This window comes from Borostomias antarcticus (genome assembly GCF_949987555.1).
Source record: "Borostomias antarcticus genome assembly, chromosome: 8".
Lineage (NCBI taxonomy): Eukaryota > Metazoa > Chordata > Actinopteri > Stomiiformes > Stomiidae > Borostomias > Borostomias antarcticus.
The window spans coordinates 24,801,312-24,814,147 of NC_140241.1; the positions used below are offsets into that span (position 1 = coordinate 24,801,312).

General features: G+C 47.4%; 2 protein-coding genes and 1 long non-coding RNA gene across 3 annotated transcripts; all 3 read left to right on the plus strand.

Moving 5' to 3' along the window:
• Window positions 1-611: 611 nt before the first annotated feature.
• On the plus strand, window positions 612-5,891 carry ppp1r26 (protein phosphatase 1, regulatory subunit 26; the record flags this gene model as incomplete). Its single annotated transcript, XM_084442553.1, has 4 exons — window positions 612-1,667; window positions 1,785-3,874; window positions 5,429-5,573; window positions 5,808-5,891. The coding sequence occupies 4 exons, from the start codon at window positions 612-614 to the stop codon at window positions 5,889-5,891; spliced, it is 3,375 nt and encodes a 1,124-aa protein (XP_084298679.1).
• Window positions 5,892-6,389: 498 nt separating this feature from the next.
• Window positions 6,390-9,210, plus strand: mrps2 (mitochondrial ribosomal protein S2). Its single transcript, XM_084442713.1, has 4 exons — window positions 6,390-6,437; window positions 6,709-6,825; window positions 7,044-7,164; window positions 8,319-9,210. The coding sequence occupies exons 1-4, from the start codon at window positions 6,413-6,415 to the stop codon at window positions 8,863-8,865; spliced, it is 810 nt and encodes a 269-aa protein (XP_084298839.1). The 5' UTR covers window positions 6,390-6,412; the 3' UTR covers window positions 8,866-9,210.
• A 1,013-nt stretch (window positions 9,211-10,223) lies between these two features.
• Window positions 10,224-12,287, plus strand: LOC311312645. Its single transcript, XR_014630575.1, has 3 exons — window positions 10,224-10,256; window positions 10,966-11,565; window positions 12,051-12,287. It is a non-coding gene; the product is annotated as an uncharacterized lncRNA (long non-coding RNA).
• The last annotated feature ends 549 nt before the right edge of the window (window positions 12,288-12,836 follow it).

A 12,836-nucleotide genomic window follows, 5' to 3' on the forward strand; every position in this document is an offset into this window, starting at 1 on the left:
CACTGGCACTTTGATAGATTGGCAGTTGGCAACACGGTATCGTTTTCTGTTGAGACGGAACAGTGAAATAATGTATTTAAGAAGCGCGCTACACATGACCGCCCCGCTACACCTGCTAGTTTGATACAGTGCATTCGCGCATGACGTGCATTTAGGGAATCTAATTGGTTGAGTAATGCACGAAGTTGATAATGATAGCCTATAGCATAAGTTTAATACTACATTCGACTAATATCCATATAATGTAATACACTTAACTGTGTTCTGTGTGACATTAATAGTAGGCTAATGCCAATTATGATATTGCCCCTCTGTACCAAAATTTCAGATACATGTTTTTTTTTATTTTATTAATTTCAAAGTTAGTATTACACCTTCTAGTGTCTGAGGTTATGTCCATCGTTATGTTTAGTGTAGATTATATAGTTGTTGTGTTAAGCACAAAGCTGTTAAATGTAGCCTAACGATTGAAAAATTGCCATTTGCCTGAACTAAACCTCTTGGCGTGTGTTCTCTCTCCCCCCCTCCCTCTCTCAGGTATAAAAATGTGAGTGTGGTCAGAGACAGAGGCTGCACTCGCATGGTCCAGAGGCCCACCACAGCACATTAGAATGTACTTGATGAACGTGCCTCCAGTTGCGGCTATTCACACAGAATGGAGACCGTGCGGCCCGCCGAGGGGCTTTAGCCAACCGCTCTGCTTCAATGACTCTGACGGTGACCTGTCCACCACTGGCACACCTATCCCTGAGAAGGTCCAGATGATCATAGAGAGCCTGAGGAGCACCCAGTCCTCACTCGAGATGGGCGACGAGACAGAGGGGAATGTGCGGTCGGGACAGGAGGACCGTCCCCAAGTCTGCAAGGCCCAGAGAGTAGGAGGACCCATGGCCGGACCCAGGCCGAAATGTCGGAGTCCAGCGGACGTCCACCTCCCAGAAATGTCCTCCCCCATGGGCTCCGAGAACCTGGATTCTGACAGCGACGGCTCAGTGGACAGGGGGATCGAGGAGGCCATACAGGAGTACTTGAAGGAGAAGGACGGGCACAAGCGCCAGGTGGAGCCGGCCACCGATGTCGTCCAGCCGTCCAAGATCCCGAGAAAAGACCCTCCCGAAGAGCCCAAACAACATTCCGAGAGCAATAAGGTTCCGACTGCCAGCAACCAGGCCCTTAAAAGCCCGAGATCAGAGAGCCACGCTGTCCCACTCGTGCACGCCATGAAAAAGGTCACCAAGAGCAAGACGCCCCTCAAAGAGAATCCTTTCAAGAGAGCGGACGCGTGCAAGTCCTCTTCGTTCGAGCAGAGGAGAGGGCCCTCCGACGCGAAGCCCGCGTCTGACAGAGCGAACCACGCCGCGGCAGCGACGGCGGAAGAGGACTCCCCCGACTCCAGCAGCGACGATGGCATCGAGGAGGCCATCCAGCTCTATCAGATGGAGAAGAAGGAGGAGAGGCACGAGACGGACAGAGAAGCCTCCAGGCCGCTGGTTCTCAAGGAGGACTCGGACTCCAGCAGCGACGACGGGATAGAGGAGGCCATCCGCAGCTACCAGCTGGAGAAGCAGAAGGAGAATAAGGCGGTGCTGAAGCCGTCTTTACCCAAACAAAAAGCGCCGTCTTTACCCAAACAAAAGCCGTCGAGCCAAGTATCACCGCACCCCCTGGTGAGTTCAAGTACCCAAGAAATTCAAAAACACAAATTATCCTTGAAGAAAAAGAAGAAAACCGAGAGAGATGTCAAGTCTCTCCCTCCGACTTCCTGTCCCCCAACTGTCGTTAAGAGCAGGCTTATGAGCAAAGCCAAAGGCAAAGGGAACGGAGTCTTCGCATCCAAGATGGAACCCTTCCGAGAGCAGCGCGCCCCAGCCGCCCTGAAGGTCATCACGACGACGACTGCCGAGCTGATGTGCGCCGAGGCCATCCTGGACATTTCGAAGGCTGTCATGCCTGAGGTGTTTAATCCCAACGTGGCCCTCGCCGACAGCAGGTGCCCGGAATCCTCCTCGTTCCCCGTCTCCCGCCCGGACAACGGCAGTGACGACAGCTCCGTCGACAGCGAGGACGGGATCGAGCTGGAAATTAGGAAGTTCCTAGAACAGAAGGCTCAGATGCACAAACCGGCGCCCGGCGCGACGTGCTCGGACTCTGCGCCCGGTGGGGCTGGCCCGGATAGCGCCGTCGGGCCAGGTCTGGACACGGCGAAACAGAGCCCGGCTCAGAAGAAGGCGATGAGGTTGTCCCTGACGCAGAAAAGAAAGCTTAAGGCAGAAGGAGGCGGCGGCAGCAAGCAAGAAGAACGGGCGACCGATCACGGAATTCAAGAAACCACCCCAAGGCCCTTAACGGGGTGTGACGGGGGCTCCAGTCCGTCTGTATCCTGCCGGAGAGACAGCCCCCGGCCCGTGGCTCCGTCGGAGAGGCGGGAGCAGAGCGGTGGAGAAAAGAGCAGCTCTCTGGACAGCGACGAAGACCTGGACACCGCGATAAAGGACCTGCTCAAGACCAAGAGGAAATTAAAGAGGAAGACGAGAGATATGAAGCTGAAGTCGAGGAAGGGCCTCAGGGATTCGGAGGCCGGGAACACGGTACAGTCGAAGAAGCTCGCGGCCGAGCCCGATCCCAAGCCTGCCGTGTTGAAGAGGGTCGCCACCGTCAATAAGGATGACAGCGTAAAGAGACCCAGGGTTAGTAAAGGCCCCCTGCAGTATAAACAACCGGGCAACAAGAGGACGGAGTCACTTGACCAACTGACCGAGACGGACCGGCCCAAAGGGAACGGAGTCCTAAGGAACCCGTCGTGTGACAATAGTCAGGTGATTGTTAAGATCAAAGAAGATACCAGCTCGGTGGACAGCGATGACAGCATCGAGCAGGAGATCAGGAGGTTCCTGGCTGAGAAGGCCAAGGTGTCCACCTCGACAAGTGCAGATGGGGAGGAGACGGGGAGCAGCAGCGTCAAGACCGGCGATCCTCCTCCTCCTCCCCCGGAGAAATCGATTACATTGGAAAATCAGCTGGCTGAAATTCCAAAAGTCGAACATAACCAGTTCCCTGACTCTCGGCCTCCTCCTCTGCGCACCTCTGAAGAGAGAAAGAGCCGGGATGGAGGATTCTCTCCGAGCAGTCCCACTGCCCTCCAAGCCCACCCCGGTTGTGCTACCAACCTACCCAGGGATCCATGTCTCTCCTCAGCCTTTTCCCACAGCTCCTGTTCCCTGGAGCCTGCGGATGGATCCGGGGCTGCCAGAACAGATGAGAGGAGAAGGTCAGGTTCAGCAAACAGCGATTCCCAGAATACCACACCAGAGCGGGTCATGTCTAGCAGGCCAATCCCGGGTCTAAGCACCCTCCCACCCAGCGCTGACCAGTGGCATGAGAGCCAGGCGATCCCCCCCACCGCTGAGGCAAAAGACACGATCCAGAGTGCAAGCCTATTCCATACCAACGCGCCCTCACCCAAAATGGGCGAAACGGACACGACGACATATCCAGCGTATGTGTGGGGCGTCGGAATCCCCCATCGACGGAGAAGCACTGGCCCAGCACTAGACACGCCTGTCACCGTCTGTCCCTCTGCAAGAAGCAGCAGATCTATCGTCCCTTTCCACTGCTCCGCAGAATCGCCTGTGACCGCCAACTCCCGTCTCCCGATCCCCACGCGCAAACTAGCTCGACAGCCTCCGGGGAGTTTCTTTATGCGGGGCGTAGCGACAGGAGGTCACTGGGGTCAACTCTCCATGCCAGAGCTGTCCCAGAGCGTGGTGCGTATGGCCAGGAACCAGAGCACGTTTGTTGAACTGTCCCCCAGCAAGACCAGCCATGTCCAGGTCAGGAGCAGGGAGGCGAGTGAGGGGAAGGACAGGGGCGATCTGTTGCCCGGAGAGAGGGAGAGTGGCAGAGAGAGCAGGATGATAGAAGAGAGAGAGCAGACAGGAAGAATAGAGGAGGATTGTGTAGATGAGACAGATACAGAAGAGGTCAAAAGTCCAGAGAAGAAGCAGGGACGTCCCACTTTGTAAGTAACGCTACGCCTTTTCTCTTGTTTGTGAAGCCCTATAGCATCACAGACCCTCTTTGGTTTTAGTTTGTTACCATTGAGTGTGCCCTCCTAGTAGAAATTATGGTAAATTCAAATTTAGCCTATTTGTTTGTAGGTTCCAAGGGAATGTTGATACAACAAAAAACATGTGCATAAAGATTTCATTTTATATGTTTGTACATTTATACAGCTATTTAAATCTAACACAATGTCATGAAGACTAAACTTTTCTTTTGCAGTTGTAGTCTGAGATGAATTATTTCACATTTTAATCACTGAACCCCCCCTAAGAGCAATATCTACCCATCAAACCACATGCAGTGTGCATGAATGTTTAGCATAGGCCAATGCACTGCAGTTTGGGCCTATGCGTACTTACAGGAAATGGAGTTGAATGTTTTTGTCACATTAATGTAGCGGCATTGAAAAAATATGTATCTGAATTCTAAACATTGAGAATAACATATCAAACACCTTGGGTTGGTTAACCAGAAACACAGATAAGCCCATGTCTCGTCTTAGACTGAGATCTCCTAATCAGTACAGATCTTCCATTGGAAGTTCATACTCAAGTACAACAGACTCAGTGTCTTTTTAACTGAACACATGAATGACTAAAGGGACTTGCGTGATCATGCCAAAAGACTGAAACTTAGCTTGGCACTAGAACTGAATGTTATTTAGCCATCTTAATATGGCATTGTCCAGCTCTATAGTCTACAATCATGTATGGCTAATTAATGATGACTGGCTGAAGCACATGCAGTTCAACACCCGGCTAATTCAAACAGTTTGTCCTGTGTTCCTCTACCCGTGTCTAAGCGTGTATCCACCATTTCCCTGCACATGTCAGTCTCAGCTTCAGTCAGTCCTTAATCTACCCCGCGTGTTCATCTAGAGGTTCCCACACTGCCCATGTCAGTGGTTTGTCCCAATGCCAGTTGGTGGTTTAATTTCTTTCGTTTTTTGCCTGTTGTATGTATGAGTAGTTTTCTTGAATTTCGTATGTGAAAAGAATGTTATTTATTTTTGTTTATGAAAAAAAGGAAAAAAGACATTTACTGAACATGCTGTGCATCGCCAGTTTTCATAAATATTTTGCAAAAATTGAACTTTACCCCCATTTACCCCGTCAGAGAAGAGGAGCTTTGACTGTATCTTTTATGACTGTGTATTGAACTGAAATAAAAAGAGTGAACTCCAAACAACACTTGTGCTTCTTAACTCATTCAATTGCATATGGGATGTTTGTGATCCTGTAGTTTAGGGTAGCTCAAGGTGAGAGAGATGGTGCCAGTGTTTTTGACCAGGCTGATGGATAGTAGAGTATAATGTTAAGTGTAAGAGGTTGTCGTCTGATGCCTCCATTGCTCTCCCCTGCCCCAGGTCTCTGTCCAGGGCCATATCTCCTGGGGTGTCTCTGTCCAGGGCCATATCCCCTGGGGTGTCACTCAGCCCTTACATAGCTCTGAACACAGAGGAGAGGAGTAGAAGGTTCCACGAGAGGTGCTTGGCTCTAAAGAAACAAGAGGTACACCGCCAGTGATCCACAGATCACATAGAGTAGGCCGAGGTTGATTTTGCACTATTCAAAACTGTCAGATCCAGATTATTGTGTGCACAACAAGTTATGTTCATTGGCTACAGTCAGTGACAGAACTACTTTGTCAAGATTAATGAGCAATTCACATGCACCAGCACAACATTTTTACTGAGAAGTTTGGGTGATAAAAAATTAATGTTTGTGATGCACTGGTTTTTTCAGGCTATGGAGTCCAAAGAAGTTCATTTCTTGAAAGGAACCAAGAAATTGATCAAAAGGAAGCTCCAGTTCATCCATGATAAATGAACCAACCGGGAAGTAGAGATGGAGGATTAATTTACAAGATGTCAGATCAAATGTTGTTGACAGTTTTTTTTTTTTTAAATTAATGTTCACACTACTGGCTTATGTTCGAGTTGCAGTTTGTATTCAGGCTACTGTTTAAATAGCACCTGGTGTAATAGCACCTGTCCCAATTTGATTTTAGCAAACAGTTAATTGTTTGTCTTATCTGTGACTTATATAATTGCAATGTTTTGCACTGTCCTTAATTCGTTGTTAATAAATTATTTAATGTAAAATGAAATTCGACCTCCAATGAGTTTGAAGAAATATGGAGACAGGATACCACCACCACTACGGTTCCATGGTTCGACACTGAAAACTACACTTTCCTTTCTTCTTTAGTGTAACATGGGAGTTGTAGTCTAAACAGTTACAGTCGTAGCTGAAACGCCTCCCCCGAACAGTCCCATGGACTTCGATTCCCAGTGACAGCTTTTTGACCTTCAGTGGGAGGGGACAGCATAGGGACAGGCTCAGCAAGCATGGCTACCGGGGCTCTTACCAAAGGTTTTTTAACCATATTCGTAATTAAATTCGTCGTTAAATGTTTTCGTTGTAATTGATAATGCTGAAATTAAATATATAACAGACCACCTCACAGCTCCTCTAGGCAGCTCTGAGGTTTTATTTGATTGTCAGTTACAGAATGGTGCTACTAGCTAGCTAGCTAACGTTAGCTTACGTCCGAGGAAGATTGATGTAAAGCTTACGTTAGTCCCTAGCATCAACTGGTTTCACGTGATTTCTAAATGTTAATTCGTTTTAATGTGAATTACAGGCATGTGCGGGCTCCGCAACCCACTACTCGTTGCAGCTGGACGCTACTACAGTGCACAGTTGTACACGACTGCTGCGGCTGTCAAGCCATCAGTGCAAACTCAAACTGACAAAAGAGGTAACGTTAACGTTAGGCTCGCCAGATAAATTCCAAAAAGATATCTACAGTGAATACTTTGGCCAACACATTTATACTAGTCTACACGCTCTGATCCGTATCCATGATTGCCATTCCAGGCCAATGTGGCTGCATCAGGATAGGCCTAAATCAAAATTGCCACTAAGTTACAGCAAGGCAGGTTAACTTGGTCCTTCATCTGCTTTGTGGCTCCACAGACAAGCTCTTGAACCAGCCCTTAGAAACCCCTGACTTCTTCCGCCTGTCAGAACTGTTCTCCTTGAAAGATCTATTTGACGCCAGAGTGCATCTTGGACACAAGAAGGGCTGCAGACACAGGTACGGTGGCTGAATGGGTTGCAGACAATTTGAGTATATGATTATTTTATAGAGTGTTCATGAGCAAGTACAGTATGCAGTAGATAGACACTAATTATTCCCCTATGGGGAAATTTGGCGTTTCAGCAGTGGAAAAATTACAGCAAGGTTGGAAAATGCACTAGATAAAGAGTAGTAAGCATAAAAAAGGAAGTAGAAGAAGGGACTATATAGTCCCATATGTACTCCATGTGTATAGAAATAAAAATATGTACATACATACATCCAGTCTGTATAAATAGATATGTCTAGGATTACATGCAAACATACATACATACAGGCTGTATAGATATGTCTATTAATACACATACAGTACATACATGCACACCTCAACAACACCGAACGCTCAGGCACTGTTATACAGTCTGATGGCCGCTGGCACAAAGGAATGTCTGAATCGCTCCGTATTGCACCTGGGTGGGATGAGCCTGTGGCTGAAAGTGCTCCCTATCTGCCACAGCTTGTCATAGAGGGGATAGGAGGGGTTGTCTAGGATAGACTTCAATTTGTCCCTCATCCTCTCCACCACAGTCTCCAGGCTGTCCAGTTGTTGCCCCACAACAGAGCCAGCCGTCCTCACCTGCTTGTTCAGCTTGTTTGACTCCCCAGACTTGATGCTGCCTTCCCAGCAGGCAATGGTAAAGAACAGTGTGCTGGCTACAACAGACTGGTAGAACATCCTCAGTAGTCTGCTACACACATTGAAGGACCTGAGCCTCCTGAGGAAGAACAGTCTGCTCTGTCCTTTCCTGTAGAGGGCCTCAGTGTGGTCAGTCCAGTTTGTTGTTTAGGTGCACTCCCAGGAACTTGAGTATGAATCCCCCACCTCAACATCCTCCTCCTGGATGGTAATGGGGATTGGATGCCTCTTGTTCCTTCTGAAGTCCACCAGCAGTTCCTTGGTCTTGTTGATGTTGTGTTGGAGCTGGTTCTCCTCAGATCATTCAATGAATCTCTTGACCACGTCCCTGTACTCCTCATCGTCTGCCCTGATGCAGCCTAGAATAGAGGAGTCGTTAATGCCTATTAATCACTCTTCTTCCCGTCTCTCCCCTTGCAATCTTCTCATTCTCTCTCTCTTAATTCACTCTTTCTCCCTCGCTCTCTCCCTCTAGACTGATGGAGCCCTACCTTTTTGGCACCCGTCTGGACCAGGACATCATCGACCTGGACCAGACCATGGAGCACCTCCAGGCAGCCCTCAACTTCACCGCCCACGTAGCGTACCGCGGCGGTATTATCCTGTTCATCAGCCGGCGCCGCCAGTTCAGCCATACGGTGGAGAGCACTGCGCAGGACTGCGGCGAATACGCCCACACGCGCTACTGGCGGGGCGGGCTCCTCACCAACGCCCCCATCCAGTACGGCCCCGGGGTCCGCCTCCCGGACCTCATCGTCTTCCTCTCTACCCTCAATAACGTTTTTCAGCAGCACGTGGCCGTCCGGGACGCGGCCAAGATGAACATCCCCACCGTGGGGGTGGTGGACTCCAACAGTAATCCGAGCCTGGTCACCTTCCCGGTGCCTGGGAACGACGACACGCCAGCTGCCGTGGAGCTCTACTGCCGCCTGTTCAAGACGGCCATCAACAGAGCCAAGGACAGGAGGAGGCAAATGGAGCTGCACCATGGCCTCTCGGTACCACCGACGCCTGGCTCGTGAGAGGGACAGTGCTTATCTGATAAACACTCTCAACTCTAATCACTAGAATCTAGATTGACTTGCTCTTGAGTGAGTCTTGAGTGACTTTTGTCTTCTGTTTCGATGGTGGGCTCAACCTTCTATAATGCTGCTGTAACAGGTGCATACACTCTTACCTGTAATTGGTGAGAGTGTATGTGCCTGGTACAATTGTGTCTAGATTGTTGGAAGGTGAAGAGGACGAGAGGAGAATTGGTCACACAAGACCATCGAGAGGCACACCAGGCCCCAACTTGGTGAATTTGTACAGATATATTCTACCAACAAAATAGCCTGAATATTATTTGAGATTTAATGCTTTATCATCTTCATCTTTAATGGATGAAGGTGGCGGTTCAATGTAAAGTTTACTAATGTATGTAATTTAAGTGTGAAATAAACTACTTTCACTGGATTTGTATTGTTTTTTCTTAACACATGAATTTCTTCGAGGACAAAAAGTAAGGGGTGTTTCAGATGCAGCACTTTATATGTATGTTGTCAAAATCAAAGCATAGCAGGTTACAGACTTCAATCAATCAATCAAAGCTTTATTTATATAGCGCATTTCATACCCAGAGGCAACACAATGCGCTTTACAGAGAACAAGGGAGGTGGGCAGACATCCCACCCCTACATATTCCAGAGGGAAGCAAAAAAACAGTAATCACCCGGGGGCCAGATAAGTGAGCTGTAAAAATTCTTCCCTGACCCCTCTTAACGAGGCGATCGAGCAAGCTCCTGGAGTATGTTTGTCTACCGGCTAAGAACATTTATAGAGCAATAAATAACATTTAATTACATTTTCAGAGTAAGAGAGGCTAATAATAACATCATAGGAGAGACATGGCAAACATTGGTGTATGTCTGTGTGTGCATAAATGTGCCTGGGCCCAGATAGAGGCAGGGTCAGGGGTAGGATCGGGGTAGGAAAAGGATACGGACCCGGGTTAGGGTGAGGGGAAGGGGATCTGAGCCCAGGACTGGTGTATGTCAGTGTGTGTGTGAGTGTGCCTGGGTCCAGGTAGAGGCAGGGGTCAGGGGTAGGGTGGGGGTAGGAAGAGACTTGGTTACTATTAACCATGAACAATGTTTTTTATAGGTGAATCGGTCACACTTGCAGACACAAATACTAATTAAAAGCTTTAGAAAATTAATGTAGGGAGTTCGATGAGCTGCCGCTGACACCAGATAAAAATGCATTTCATTAGTGCCGTGGACGACGCATGGTACGACGGGCCCTGAGAGGTTTTGGCAAAGTACGACAGCGTGCCTTTAAAATTGTCCCTCGAAGGTTCCGTAGGTCTTTTTATAAAAAGACGCCACACTTTTCCCTCTGCCCTTGGTGCTGTTTGATTTCGACGAGTAACGTGGTGAGTGCTTGAGTCGATATGTCTTTTATTACATTTAACGTAGTATGTTGGTGCGACGGTTGTTTCAAATTTGGAGTAATCATTTATTGGGTCTTGGAATTTTTTATGTCCAGACAGGATTTGATACGGCAGAACAAAAGCATTTGTGAAAAGTTGTTTACAGTATTACCGTGGTACTAAACGCAGTCTGCTGTGATTTTGATACATTTTTACAACACTGCTCTAACAATATATACTTGGAAATCGTTACTTTGTCTTCGAAAGTAACACTTGCGAATTGTAGCAAGTAGTGGCCACGTGGGCTGACACGGCCCAATGGTATCTAATGTAGCCCTAGCCTACTGCATATCACTACTTGTATTGCTCGGCGCATGTCTGCGACTTTTCTACAACAGATGGTCATAGCTGGGTCTCAAAAATAGTTTGAATAAACTTAGCTTTTGCGTGACAAGCTGTTTTCATTTGTCTAAAGACTGCCACTAGAGGCGTTGCAGCGCGGTTGTGTATCGTGTCTGTGTCATTAGATGGCGGATAGTAAAGTGTCGTTTGTCTCCTAGTGCCCTAGTTTCTTCGGGCACTCTGAAAAGACTTGTGGCTCTACATTATTTGCATCATATGTCACTATTATTGGCACACCCTTATTGGCACACCCTGTCAGGAAATGATGCGCGTTTCGAATCACTTACTGATCTCTCCTAATTTGCTTCAGACGCTCAGGAGAATAATGAATAATGGATGCACACCACCATGAAGTTGGAACAATCCAATGGCGTTTAATGGGCTGAGTTGCGCCATCAATCTCCCTCCAGTATTCGAAGTGGGTAGTGTTTATGGTAAGCAGTTGATTTTTTAAATCAATGTATTAGTGAATTAACTTAGTAGTTGTCTCTTGTCCCTTGAGACCTAACTCTGTCTTCAATAAACTGGCTCATGATGGCTCGAATGTCCTGCTCAGTGGGCATCGGGTACGGAACGGGGCAGAGACATTTCAAGAGAACGGTAACAAGCATGTGATTTGGGGTGCTTTCATATTGGGTACGATTGCTTCCCTTCTACTGCCAGTGTAGAAAAGTGTGCCAATTGCAAGATCCCAAGCCCATACAAAATGGCAGTTCAGTTCTGTGTTTTGGTATAGTATTCTCCTCACCTGATGCGAACTATACCCAGAGTACACATGAACAAACATCTGCTACCACCCCTGTTTTTACTGACTTGTGATTCTCAGGTCTCGGCATGGATCCTGGGTGCACCGATTGCTGAGTGGAGTTGGAGCAACGGTGTTCATGTGTGGCTCTTCTACTTGTTCCTGGTAAGCTGTGCTGTATGTCGCACGCCTTTGTTTTCCCCTCTAAAACGTAGACTGGGATCACAATTCTATTGACAATGAATTGATGATGGTGCTACAAGCGTTCAGGGGAAACGACCAATGTTATTGATCTCAAGCCGCCTCTTGAGGCGTTGCAGTCCGACTGCGAGTGTCGAGCCTGTGTCACAAGTGGCGGAGACCAACAGGGCCATGTCTACGCTGAGGACCTAGAACAGTGGGTTCTCGGAGTGATTGATGGTTCCGACAGCTGGTCATATTGGAACCCTAGTACAGATGAGCTCTTGGTTGAGAATGTTGTGGGAGGGTTGGTGAAGCCCCCCTTCCCCACACGCATGCATGTGCCAAGCTCCTTTGATGTTGGATTGATTTCGTTTGATTTGGATTGCAGTTGTCATCAGCCAAAGTAGATTTAGAGATCACACTCATTTTAAAATGCGTCTTCTCATTTGTACTTATTATGTTTATAGGTGGGGAAGAATCTGCACCACTTGGGTATGTATAAAAGAAAGTATTATGGATGTCACAGGGTTCTAGGAGAACTTTGGCACTGCTTATTTTTGTAATTCTAAAGACTCCTTCCCCTCAAATGGAGGTGCCAGAATTTATTTTGTATTTTTTATGAATGTCTGCTAGTTTGCCTACAGAATCCATGTGCATGACTACTTGATGTGTACCTTTCATTTCCTGGGCTGAATAAAGTATGAGTTGACTTGCCGCGTGTGTCCCGATGTCTCCTTTCTGAAAATCTTAAAGAAATGTACAGATTTAACTGGAATTTATTAGAATTGCTCTAAATCATAAACATTTTATAAAGAAATGTACAGATTAAACAGGAATTAATTAGAATTGCTCTACATCATGAACAGGAATTAAGAATTGCTCTAAATCATCAACATCTTGGAAAGAAATGTACAGATGGAACAGGAATTTATTAGAATTGCTCTTCAGACAACCCCGCTATATAATATAATCTGCATTGTCCGGTGGACTGACAGTTGGTGGTTGTGCATGTGGAATCGACTGGATTGAGAAAAAATGTACTGTACAGCGACGGAAAACTACACTGCACATAGAATTCTTGGTTTTCATATTTCATGCCAGGGATTGATGTCTTCGGGTACATCATCATGAGGTGCACTCAATAAGTAGTGATCTCTTCACTTGCACTCACCTAGTTGCCATTCCTATTTTAGTCCTCTGGTCAAGATCAAAACCGGATGCTTATGATCTTCACACACCTGAAGATGACTACC

Coding starts and splice junctions, on each gene's coding strand:
- mrps2 (XM_084442713.1), top strand. CDS start 6,413: ATGGCTACCGGGGCTCTTACCAAAG. Junction 6,826..7,043: donor AACTCAAACTGACAAAAGAG/GTAACGTTAACG, acceptor GTGGCTCCACAG/ACAAGCTCTTGAACCAGCCC. Junction 7,165..8,318: donor AAGAAGGGCTGCAGACACAG/GTACGGTGGCTG, acceptor CTCTCCCTCTAG/ACTGATGGAGCCCTACCTTT.